The 13,102-nt window shown below is 42.7% G+C and overlaps 1 protein-coding gene across 5 annotated transcripts in view; it reads left to right on the top strand.

Moving 5' to 3' along the window:
* The window catches only part of CSMD1 (CUB and Sushi multiple domains 1), a 2,004,702-nt gene that overhangs the window by 1,442,860 nt on the left and 548,740 nt on the right, over positions 1–13,102 (top strand). For all 5 annotated transcript variants that reach the window (XM_053900776.1, XM_053900775.1, XM_053900774.1 and 2 more), the window contains one exon: positions 11,214–11,335. In XM_053900776.1, the coding sequence (XP_053756751.1) occupies positions 11,214–11,335 (122 nt within the window). The remainder of the gene's footprint in view (positions 1–11,213; positions 11,336–13,102) is intronic.

The raw sequence follows: 13,102 nt of genomic DNA, 5'->3' as shown, positions 1-13,102 counted from the left end.
TTAAGATAATTTTTAAAAAGGGAAGTTTTATACAAGAGAATATCTTATCCCTCCTTATAGCCTTTTTGAGGTGAAGAGAGTCATCATTTCTTTTCTAAATTTAAGCAACACCAGTGACATCCTGTGACGTGAACTGGTTACCAAATACACTGCTAGCTTTATCTAAGACCGCCAACTTTGCAAGATGGCCTGTACTGTACCCTTGCCTGCAGCCATTCGAGGCACTTGAACCTGTGGACGGTAGAGTGCTGGGGCATCGAGCTGCACCCTGGGAGAGAGAGCCTGTGTGCACTGGCTGCCAGCGCTTTCAGGGGGTTCTTTCCTCTGAGTCGGACACGCTTCTTGGAGAAGCCCCAATCTCTGGTCAAGGAAACGCGAACTCTCTGCCCTCCTGCTCTTTGTCACAGACTACTTCGTACATCTAATACCTAACAGACAGCAGCAGGCTTTCCGAGGAATTATAGCAAAAGCCTGCCCCTAGCAAGTGATGGTGATGTCTAACACTCCCAGTAATAAATGAGGACTAATTCACAGGTATTATTTTAGCTTCCCTTAGGGGGAAAAATGCGTTTATTCTTTCATGTTTTTCTTGTTCTTTTGTACCAGAAATATATGTCATTATTTTAAACCCCAAACTAGGCAAAACTAGGAAAGATGCATCCATTTTAAATTGATATTTTAGAGTAAATTAAGGAAATATGTGTGTAGGACATTATTTGACTCATTAAATCCATAACTTTTTTTTGGGGTGGGGGCCTGAATCTCATCTTAAGCTCAAAACACTCTCTCAGGCTCCCGACACCCACTTGTAACCTGACTTGTATCACAGCCTCTGAGGTGCTCATCTGTCATCCAGGCTGTGGGTCAGGTACCTTCTCCATCTTCCACCTCTGAGCGCTCACACTTTGAGGTCATTGGACGGGGAGGCTTCCAGCTCCCCGTTCCCACAGATTCTCGTGCCTCACCGAACGCTGTTTTACCAGGGAAGGGCTCTTGCACAGGACCTCTGTTTGGCACATAGTTCCCCTGACTTGTTCTTTGCGAGAGACCCCTCCCCCTCTGATGCCCGCCTCTCTCCTACCCAGAAGCAAAGGGTGATCAGCTCTCTCGCTCTTCCCTCCCAGTTGGTGATTCCGGCAGTTGGCTTAAACCAGACAGCCCTTCGTTTTCAGGGAGTGATTCTGTAGTTCTTGTCCAATTACGTTTAACTTTCTGAAGTAATGAGCTATCGTCGCTGGGAGTAATTCTTTTTTATTTTATATTATGTATTCTTAAGCATTTCTTAATGTTTATCTATTTGTGTTGAGAAAGAGCAAGAGAGTGCCAGCAGGGAAGGGACAGACGGAGAGAGAGGATTTCAAGCAGGCTCCGCGGTGGCCGGGCTCGATACCACGAATCTTGAGATCATGACCCGAGCTGAATTATAAGAGTCTGATGTTTAAACTGAGCCACACAGGAGCCTCCACTGGAAATGATTCTTAGGAAGACACTTCCGTGAAGGATGTATAGATCAAGTCTGTAGACCTTAACTAGGACACATTGTGTCCGGGGAACAATAACAAATAATATATTTTTAAAGCTTAACGTTTAAAATTTTTTTTAATGTTTATTTATTTTTGAGACAGAGAGAGACCGAGCCTGAACAGGGGAGGGGCAGGGAGAGAGAGAGACACAGAATCTGAAACGGGCTCCAGGCTCCGAGCTGTCAGCACAGAGCCCGACGCGGGGCTCGAGTTCACGGAGCGCGAGATCATGACCTGAGTGGAAGTCGGACGCTTAACCGACTGAGCTACCCAGGCATCCCAAAAAGCTTACGTTTTAGAGAAAACTATATTTTAGTATATTTTGGAGTAGCAAACCATGAAACAATTTAAATAGAAAGGCCTGAAATCTTGTAAAGAGGAGAATCTGAGATCTGCTATTTAGAATTAGGGGATAAAGAACAGGTGACAAACATCCAGACCCCAGGGGAGCTTCACCCAGACGGAAATGGGTTTCTGTCTCACGAAGACATCAGGAGCCGGGCAGTGTGGGACCGGTATGGCAGCTCTGTTTTGGGGATGAAAATGTCCTCAAGACTCACCCTGTGAGCCCTGTGGTCGGGCCCTCCCCCTCACGGTTCCAGGCGCTATCCAAATCCCAGGTAGCCAGATCCAGGGGGTTAGAGGAAACAGTGGAGGGAGGCAAAGCAGCTGTAACCTGAGGAAGGTTCCCCGGGAAGCATCACCTGCCTTTCTTCCTGCTCTGTCCCATTGGCCAAATCCCAGCCAAGTGTTCTCACCTGGCTGTGAGACTTCGAAACGTAGTTTTGAGTTTAGGCAGCTAAATATGTAGCAAAAATTTATATTTCCATGGAAGAAAGGGGAAATAGTCATTCAGGGAAATTGCGTTCTCTGCCAAGGGGGGGTGTTCTTCCTTAAGAGGGAGAGTTAGAATGAGTCACTGAATAGATATGTGTCATAAGTTCATGGTTTTTACGTGTTTGTTTGCTTGTTTTGTTTTGTTTCGTTTCGTTTCATTTTGATGTGGCTTTTCTGTGTCACCTGCAGCTTTCTGTGAGTGAGAGGGCAAATGAGGAGGCAATCATTCAGCCTTCTCTCACATCCTCTGGCATTTCCATACAGTGCCGAGTTGTAGCTGTAAGCAATAAGGATGAAAACAGGTGGGACTGTGTGTAGAGGAACATCCCAGTTTCTGGACTGGAAACGGCTGGCTTATCTGTGAGCATCATGGTGAAGTAAGGAACCTGTGCATTCCTTCTTGACCCTGTACTCCCCTCCTAGCCTCATACCCCTCTAACAAGAGGAAAGCCTCTTTGCTCAAAGCCAGCAGGCACATCCATTCTTCTAGTCTGGAAAAAAACAGTCTTGCACAACATCAAGCGGTCCCCAGGTAGCATGACCTGGTCAGTGGCTCACACAGCTGTGGGCCAAACACATTAGTGCATCTGTAGGTTGGTCCTATAGAACATTGTTTGGAGGAATTCTCTGTCCGTGCTCTCTACTAGAAATATATGCCATGTATGTACTTCAAGATATCTAGTAGCCAGATTGAAAGCCAGTAAAAAAGCAGCCGTGAAACAGGTAGAATTAAATTTAATAACATTTTATTTAATACAACTGCCCCGAATATTATCATCTTAACACATAGTCAATATAAAGATTATGAGAAGATTATTTACCTTCTTTCTCTCTCTCTCTCTCTTTCTCTTTTTTTTTTTTTTTTTTGTACTATGACTTGGAAATTCAGGTGTATTTTATACTTATAGCACATCTCAGCTCAGACTAGCCGCGTCTCACCTGCTCAGTAGTCACATGTGGCCAGTGCCCAGTGTGGACATCTCAAGTCTAGATACTTCACTCGGCCATGGGCCTAGCTTTTCTCCCAACTGTGGGATGCAGTCAACACCCTCATAGATGTGAAGGGAAGAAATGAGTTCACAGAGTCATACACTGTCCCAGGTGGCATCCCTTGCTGTAGAATATACTTTCTTCCATTAATTTGTAAGTTTTGGGGTGCCTGGTGGCTCAGTCAGTTAAGCATCTGACTTTTGATCTCGGCTCAGGTCACATCATGGTTCATGAGAGTCAGGCTTTGCACTGACAGAGCAGAGCCTGCTTGAGATTCTCTCTCCCTTGCTGTCTGCCTGTCCCCGATTCACGCTCTCACATGCATGCACTCTCTCTCTCAAAATAAATAAACATTTAAAAAGTGTTGTAAGTTTCTCAGGTTGGAAGTATTTAGGAACCCTGAGTCTTTTAGTCTATTAGCATTCCCTCCTTTGAATGGTGCCTCTACCTGCTTCTCCTGACAGGTTCATCAATTGCAGAAGAGCTGAAAAAAAAATGAAGTGGAGATTTAAAAAAATAATAATAAAGTTGAGATTTTATGACAATTTCTGTAAAAAGATAGCTTGAGATATCTAAAATGTAGGGGGGAATGGTTACCATGAAACTTAATGGTATTTCAAATGCTACCCAAAACGGACTGTTGGTGCTTAGCTGTTGATGGGTCCCAAACGCCTAGAGCAGTTTTCTGAATTCATTTTCCCATCTGCACGATCACCATAATAAATAATATGTAAGAAGAGAACATCATGGTTTGGGTTTTCCTGACTCATTCTGAGGCTTTAAAGGAGCTCTTACATGGATCATCTCGGCCAGGATATTCTAAATTCAACCGTCTATCAAACACAGTAAACCGCCCCTGGTCTGAGCTTTGCACACATTATGAGATTTCAGATTGGTGAATTAAGGACTGGTTCTCAAGGTTCTCATCTTCACGAAGGGTCTCTAACTCTTAAGTAATTATCGTGCCTTCTCTACAGAAGGAATACCTGATGGAAGTGTTTGATAAATTGCAGTGAGTCAGAAACGATCTTTCACATCTGGACACTGGTATCGTTAGCCAGTGCTTACATTAGCTAATTAGCTTTGAGGATGGGGGGAACATTACCTTTTCCTCCTATTACCAAGTAGACAAATGGTCGTCACAGCTTGGTGATTATGCAAGTGATTTTGTTTGAAATGATGCTTACTTCATTCACTTCATGCTTACTTCATATGAAAACAACCATTACGATTTTTCACAGGGTAAAATCTTACGAACTATTTAAAACTATGTAAAGTATCTTTGGCAGTAGATTTTTAAAGTAAGCAAACAAACAAACTAAGGAAGAAGACATAATTTTAGTTTTTAAGTAAAACGTTTCAGCTGGCATTTCATTCTGTCAACATTTACTGGGGCTTAGCAGAGAGAACTTCCTTTAATGTTAATGCACTCTGATCTGTGGAATTAATATTTTTAGTTGCTCACTGAGTTGAAAGAGCACAAAAGGAAAGTGAAGTATTATTTGCATTTGTAACTGTGGTTACATGGAACCATTTAGAGCCACCAGGGGTCACTGAATAAAGCTCTTACCTTGGGACTCTAGATTAGGTTAGCTAAGAATTACCTTCAACTTATTAAGTTGTCATTTACCAAGAACTTTTTATAGTTTATTCTTTATTACCCATATTTTCTGTCCATGCAGAAATGACCTTGTAAATAGTAGTCAAAAGGCCACTTACCTGACCGAGGACTCTTTATTCTACTGGATTAAATTTTAAGTCAATTTTAAGATTATATTTTGTATACTGATTGTTATACCAGGTAGCTGTGATCTCTAGATTTAAAGAGACATAACAGACTTCTGACTTTTAATTTAATTCCAGTGAATTAGGAAAAATTTATCCTGTTGCTTCTAGAATTCCAAAGTTGTAAACTTCCTAGCTGAAGACCACTTGGGTGAAAAATACATTTTTCTCTCTTTCTTAATTAGGTTATTGGAAATAATAAAACTGCATTTTTATATTACTCTCAAATTCTGTTGACATAAAATGACTTGAATGCTAATGTTAATTTGGTGCTAATCATGTTCCTAGAACATGATACGGACGTTTCTGACATAGCTTCCTCTCATGTATTGTCCTTCTACCTGGGACACTTTCCCCCAGGTGTCCACGTGGCTGTCCGACCTTCACCTTTGTTCAACTGTCATCTCTTCCAAAATCCTTCCATGACCACCATCTTCCCGAGGAAGTCCTTTCATGATACACCTCGAACCCTTGCTCAGACCTTTCTAGAAAGCTTCTGTGTCCTCCACACATTAGATTAGGTGGCCTGTGTTTATGTGTTAATTTCCCGTGTTAAGACAAGGATCTTGGTGTTGTTGTCTCTGCAGAAGCATCCGTGCCTAACACCTTGCCCAGCTCACGATAAGCGTGCTTCGTGTATTTCTGTTATACATAGTCTGTGACATGCTAAGTGCCTTCCTTGCTCTCCTCCTTCAATCCTTACAGCAATCACAGATGAAGTTATGATTAGTATACTCATTGAACAAACGGAGGGTGTGAAACGAGTTAAATCAAGATTCGATGTCCAGTCACTGCATTAACTAGTCTTGGAACTCAGTTGCGATTAAGAAAAGTGACTCTTAACCTCTACAACACACTTTTTTCCACTTTGGTTGACAATCTGGATGAAACATGAATGCTGTGATGGATCAGAATGCTTTCTCCTAAAGACGTACAAGAAACAGACTATCAAATATGTTATTAAATTGTTTGAAACATTCTTCACATGTGAGTCCAGGTAGCCTCTTAATTTAAATGTAGTCAACTAGAATATTCCTCTCCAATTAATGTGATTAATTAAATAGTTACTATAGAACAATACAGATTCCTGGAACTGAATTTACACAGACAGACACATGATTACTTCATATTACATAAGACAGATTACGTGAAATGAATATGTTTTGTACTTAATATTCATTGATTAAATAGATAAATGGCATATATTTGCTTTCAAAATCAGTTTTTTTCTCCCTATCTACTTTCCGTTTTGATACATTTTCAACTACCATTTTGTGAATTCTTATTTAATTTTAAAAACGTAAAACATGTAAGTAAAATTTGAGCTCACAAGTTTAGAATACTGCCACGGGTAATACTAGCTGTACGTTAGGTCATGGTTATTACCAAAGACCACTTATTAAACATTATTGATCATTTAAGTGTGTATTACTTTATATTGGATGTTGTATTTCCAGGAAGATCTTGACAAGGGAGAGCACTTAGCAGGAGTAGGAAGGGGGTATTCAACTCTGATTTATAGAAACACGCACGTATACATTTCCGTTATGGGAATATATTTAAATGTTGCTATAAAACCTGCTTGACATGACTGTAGTGTCATTACTTAATTACGTTGGCCAATTAAATACTTTGTTGACTAATTGAATGCCTGTTCGGTACAGAAGCAGCTGTTGGAGGAAGACCTCCCCCCCCACCCCAAGGACACTGTGCAATTGCTTACTCATAATTAGATCAGGTTTGCTAAGCTAGCAGGTTTGTGCTTGTCCGAGAAGGTCCGCGGCCCATGCGTGGGGTGCAGTGAGGAACCAGCAAAGAGTCCGAGGTGGAAAGAGACAGGCAAGGCGACAGACCTTCAGGGCTCCAGCCTTCCGTGTCAGATAATAGCATGGCTTTATGAATCTCCACAGCAGTGGTTGAGTTCCTATTCAGTCATAGCACAGAAGCTGCTGGAAAAGCAGCACAGGTGCACTTTGCAGACACAGTGCCGCCAACCCGTTCCTCTCGAAGGCTCTGTGTGCACTGCCAGCTCCCTCGGCTCCCGTTCTCCCTTCCTGCCCCGCAGGCTGGCCCCTCTCGCGTGTTCTTCCCGAACCTGACCTCGGGTGGGTGGCCAGGGCCAGACACGCACTGACTGACTGTCCTCATGGCTCTGTGCCGAATGATGCTCAACCGTCAGACGCATGTCAGTGGAGCTCTTAGTCCTGGTACCTCTCTCGTCCCTCGGGCTGCCCTGTGTTCCGTAGCTCTTCTCGTTCTTCCCCAAGATTAGGTTTCTAACAGAAATTAGAGATGCAGTGGATATGAAGGAAAGTCGCGTTCAGATGCTTGAGGCTGACGAGGAGGAAGACGCGGAATGTGGCACGGCTGGCGGGGAGGCTTTGCTCTAAAATTCAGGGTTTTAGGTGCTCCTGGGGGGCTCTGACTCTCGGTTTCGGCTCGGGTCATGATCTCACAGTTTGTGAGTTGAGGCCCTGCGTCGGGCTCTGTGCTGACAGCTCAGAGCCTGTTTGGGATTCTCTCTCTCTGTCTGCCCCTCCCCTGCTCGCTTGCTCTCTCTCTCTCTCAAAATAAGTAAACGAACAAACAAACAAACTTAAAATCTAGGGATCTGGCCGTTTCCTATAAGCCTGTCCCAGAACCACAGAACGGAAAGGATGCCCCAGGTGACAAACTCTGCCTGCGGGAAATTCAGAAGATCACATCCAGACCGCACGGCAAACACCACAAGCGTCTGGATAATAAGAGCCAGAAATCACGGCAGCTCAGAACACATTAGTATTATTCTGTGAAGATTCTGCATGTAAATGGTTGAGCTTCGAGTGGTCGCCAGTAGAAAATCTGGGGTTATCTGGGATTTGTAGAAGAATGTTGATACAGAAAGCAGCACCCAGTGACGCCTCATTGGTGTGAAGATGGTGGTATCATCGCTTGGTGAAGAAGCTGATGATAAGGAGGGGGAAGAGTTAGAAGAGCAAAGACTGAGGTCCTGACTAAAGTTTTTAACGGTTTCCAAAGGAGAGGATTATAATTAAATAATTATAACTAGATGGTATTATTTAAGGTCATTACACTTGTTTAAAAACTACAGCAAGTATTTGGGAGGGGGGGGGATTATCAAATGCTAGGAATTGTTCTAATTATTAAAGTAATATGGTGGTTAAAACAGAGAAAAATCCCTGTCCCGAATCGTCCACGTATGTCTTTTCTGCTGATTATGTTAATGGCTTGATTGAAAGAATGGGTAAAAAAATAGTTAAAAGTAATGGATTAGAAAAATGTATTGCAAAAATAGAGATATATTTCTATGACAAAAAGAAAAAAAAATTTTTTTGTGAATTAATTTGACAATTTCTGATGAAAAAGATCTCCAAAGAGACGGGATTCATAACTCACTCTATGTGAAACACAGTCCTAAATAGGCATGAAAATGTGAGAAATATACTGCTTTCTTATAAATATTTTGCTAATAGTTATCTCACTAAAATATATAATCACTAAAAGTCCTATTTCCCCCAGCAACGGGTAAGATGAATTGCACGGAGAGCTGCTAGGCAATTTGAATAAGTCAAGTTAAGGGTCAAGCTTCAAAGCAGACACGTGGGACATAAGGCCGTTGATGGAATGTCAGATTTGGTGAACTTTCCAGCAGAGTGACAGCTGGGGCTAATGACTGGATGGGCGCAAATTGTCGGTGGGAATGTAGCAATTAGTCCCCGACTGCACTCCCTCACTCTTCTGATGTTTTTCTGAAGTTTGATATACTTAGAATGGCACTTTGGCAATATTAATTCAAAAGTAAGTCAAAAAATATTTATCGTGCAATGTGACATTATGCTCATAGCAGCTTTTCAGTGTGAAACTTAACAAAGAACGAGCCTGTAACCCAAAGGCATTGTAAATCGAAATGTATTGATGATAACTTTTCTTCTAAGATTTTCTCATGAATACTGCTTACAGGGCGCTTTAGGAAACTTTCGCATCTGAAGCTCATGGTCCTTTCTGAGAACATGTTCCTAAAAATAGATTCTGTTGTGTATAGAGGTGGGTGTGTTTGTGTGCAGTTAGCTCTCCATTGGAGGACCTACTGGATTTTGAAAACCAGATCATCTTTTATGGGTCTTTTTTTAAGAAATCTTGTCCATTTTCAGAGTTCATGCCAGTATTTTAAACATCGATTTCCCTGTGTTTTTGTTAGTCACCGTATAGTAGACTAATTCCTAGCTAATTATTTTCATAGTAAGTATTGAACGACTGAAGAGTTGTCTACTCTCACCACATTTTTATATGTCAGCAAGTATAGACACTGGCTGTGGTGCTGATGATAAGGGAAGGATGCCCTCCCAAGGTCAAGAAATTCACGGCCTTGTAGGACAGATAGATCTGTAAACGAATCATTACAAGAAAGAACTATTATTGGGAATAGGTATGAATTTTGCTATTGTTACGTCCATATAAATGGACAAGGAATATAATATTCCTGGGGGCAGTTAGTAACAGCTCAGTTGCATGGTTTCCCCTGACTTGTCCACTGTAAGATGGCCCTTGGAAGTCAGAATCCTGCCCAGTTGATTCTGTGACTGTGTCTCCCAGAATAATGCCGGATCTGGAGTGGGTGCTCAGCCAAGAAAAAGAACAAAGGCAAGACGGGTCATGATTAGGATTAATCTTTTATTGGGTGACAGTTTAATTGGTTTGTGTGATATGAAACCTTAGGAAAATGAACTCGCGCTTCTCTTACATTATTTCTTGTGAAATTAGTTTCTCTGCTCTTTTTTGCAAACCCAGTTTAAATTACTTTTTTAATGTTTACTTCTTTTTAAGAGATGATGGGGGTAGAGGCAGAGAGAGAGGAACAGAGGATCTGAAGTGGGCTCCGAGCTGGTACCAGTGAGCCTGATGTGGGACTCAGACTCATGTGAGATCATGACGTGAGCCGAATTTGGACGCTCAACCGACTGAGCCACCCAGGCGACGCCCCCTGCCCCCCCCCCCCCCAGTTTATATTATTATGTTAGGACTGGATTGCATTTCAAGTCCACATTTGATTTCTAAAAATTACGTGCCAATTTTTTTTTTAAAAACTCCTTTCTTAAAATAGAAGTCAGTTGAAATAGATATATTTTTAAAATTTTTAATGTTTATTTATTTGAGAGAGAGAGAGAATGAACATGAGTAGGACTGGGGTAGAGACAGAGGGAGAAGGAGAACACGGAAGAGGGGCAGAGAGAGAGGGAGAGAGAGAATCCCAAGCAGGCTCCACGCTGTCAGCCCAATGCAGGGCTCAAACTCACAAACTGTGAGATCATGACCTGAGCCAAAATCAGGAGTCAGACGCTTCACTAACTGAGTCCATCCAGGCAACCCCTGAAATAGTTTTTTATATTAAAACCTCAGTAATATCTGTTAAGTTATGTCATTTCTGTAGTTTGCTGGGTGGGTCTTTCAACGTAAGGTCATTTCTTTCCCCTTCTAGAGCCACCATTTCTATTTTCTTTCTTTAAATTGTCAACTACATTTTAATCTCCTGCTTGCCCTGTGCTGTAAGGAAATTTGTATAGTTGATTGTAGAGTAGACTCCAAAGCTTGGAAGAGACTTTGGAGATGACCTGTGGTACCATCCGTGTTTAGAGTGGAAAGGACGAAGTTGTCATACCGCGTGGGGTGTGGTGGGGCGGCAGGGAGGGTCTCTGGAGCTCCCCTGCACTGCACTTTCCCCTCTATCTTACTGTGTCTGTGTGCAGCCAGAGGTATGTACAGACTGCCTCTGAGTCAGACTGGGATTTGGGTGGGCTGATTTGATCTGATTTGGCATCATCCATGGCGATATCAGCGACAAGGTCACTCTTGTAACTCGTGAATGGTAACGCCTTGGAAAATTTAATAAAGAGCTCGGGTTGGACGTTGCCGAAGTCAGACAAGGGTCCCCATGGCTGAGTACACTGCACTTGCCCACTTGAGTTCTTGAACCGCTTTTTATCATAATCAGTGAATAATCTGATGTTTCATGTGCCTAGTTTGTCTTCACCACACAGATAAAATGCTGAAGAAAGTAACACCATGTCTGTGTATTTCTAGCTAGAACATGTGGATCAAATCTGCGTGGACCCAGCGGCATCATCACCTCCCCTAATTACCCGGTTCAGTATGAAGACAACGCTCACTGTGTGTGGGTCATTACCACAACTGACCCGGACAAGGTAAGGCCTCCCCCGTCCCCTCAGTGTCGCCGATGCTGTCAGTGCTCTGACTCGGACAGTGTTCAAGATCCACAGCCCTGTGAATGTGGGGTGCCCTTACACTTTGCTGTTTGAATAGAAAGGCTCACGTTGCCTCCTGAGTACATATATCCACAGTTAGTGGGAAAAAGTCTAGGACTCAAATAGAAGGGGAGTTTTCCTCGTTTGGTTGCCTCCTCCTGGTTCTGAAGGTTGGCCTATGTTCTCCACCTCCCACCCCAGTTTTGTTGAGATATAATTGACATATAACATTAGGGTGTATAATATAGTCATTCGATATATGTATATTTGGCAAAACAGTGAACATTCATCATCTCACATAGTTACCAATTTATTTTCTAGTGGTAAGAACTTTTAAGACCTATTCTCTTAGCAACTCTCAAGGATACCGTACAGTCACTCTGAATGTAATGGAATATGCTGGAATCAAGAATGGCTTTAGGCGGGCATGGTGAAGCCCTTACCAGAATGAGGGTGTGGTCCAGCCCCCCTTCCGGCACCCCCCGCCCCACCAGGGGCACCTACCCTACGTCTGCGGTTCCTGCACCGTTGTTAATAACGACCTTCTTTTATTCTCCAGATCGGTCCAGTTTGGAATAATATAAATATATAAATTCTCCCTACCTTGGATCAGGGAAAGGGCCTCAGGAACCAGTTTTTTGTTTTGTTTTGTTTTTTTTTCTTATGGGAAGAGATAATGAGTTTGGTTTTGGGCATAATGAGAGTGAGGTGCCTGCTGTATTTCATTCAAGCGGATATGACTGATAGCAGCAAATGTGGAATTCACAAGTGCGTTTTCTGCTGCCGAGATCTGGGATATGCATGATGTCATGTGGGGAAGCCAATAGAGACAAAGAGAGTCATGCTGATGGCGTATTTTTCTCTGGTGTCAGTGGGAGGGGGACTGGGCCTCCGCTGTAAGGAGTGAGAGGAGTTTTGCAGTTCTGAGTGTCAGGCGAAGAGCTGTAAAGTGTGGAAGTCCTTTGTATGGAAGGAGCAGGAGAGCCCTGCTGTGGTGATAGGTCAGGCAGCGGCTGCAAGGTGAATCTTCAGTAAATCTGAGTAACGCCCGTACGGTATTCCAAAATTCATTTAATTCCAGATTGCATATAAATAATCATGAATATTTTTTATACTACAGGTGCACCTATATATCTGAGTTTCTTTCTTTCCCTCACATACTAGAATAACTGAAATCTCTATCTAGAAGGAAGCTTAGACTTCCTATTGTCTGTACCCTTCACCCCACAGACAAGAAACCGAGATCCGGGGAATGTAAACTACTTGTTAAAGGTATCCCAGCTATTTTGCTCCTACGGAAGGAGGAGAACATGTGTCTTACTGCACTGTGAGGGCACTTCATTAGCTCTCTTCGTTAGAAGACTCATTTATTTCTGCAGCTACGTGTTCCATTATCACTGTGAGGGGTGCCACGAGGAAACGAAATAATAGGTTATTCAGTGTGTCAATAGGATGTTTGGGGCTGTAGGTATGAGAAAAAGTGTTCAAGAAACATTATTTCACCTAACAAAAGGGGAGAGCCGGTGAGAGTCCAGATTTAATTCAGGAGCTCAGGAACATCGTTGAGGATTTATGTGTCTCCCCTCTTTTCTGCTCCACCATCCAGGGCAGTAATGATGCCTGCCCCGCCTCAGGTCACAAGATGGCTGTGGCGTAGTCATGTTCGCTGAAGAAATGAGCCATGTCTTTCTAAAACATGGAAGGGAT

This window comes from Panthera pardus, unplaced genomic scaffold (assembly GCF_024362965.1).
Source record: "Panthera pardus isolate Hobbes unplaced genomic scaffold, ASM2436296v1 HiC_scaffold_13, whole genome shotgun sequence".
In the NCBI taxonomy this organism is placed as follows: Eukaryota; Metazoa; Chordata; class Mammalia; order Carnivora; family Felidae; genus Panthera; species Panthera pardus.
This window is presented reverse-complemented; position numbering and strand designations above follow the sequence as displayed.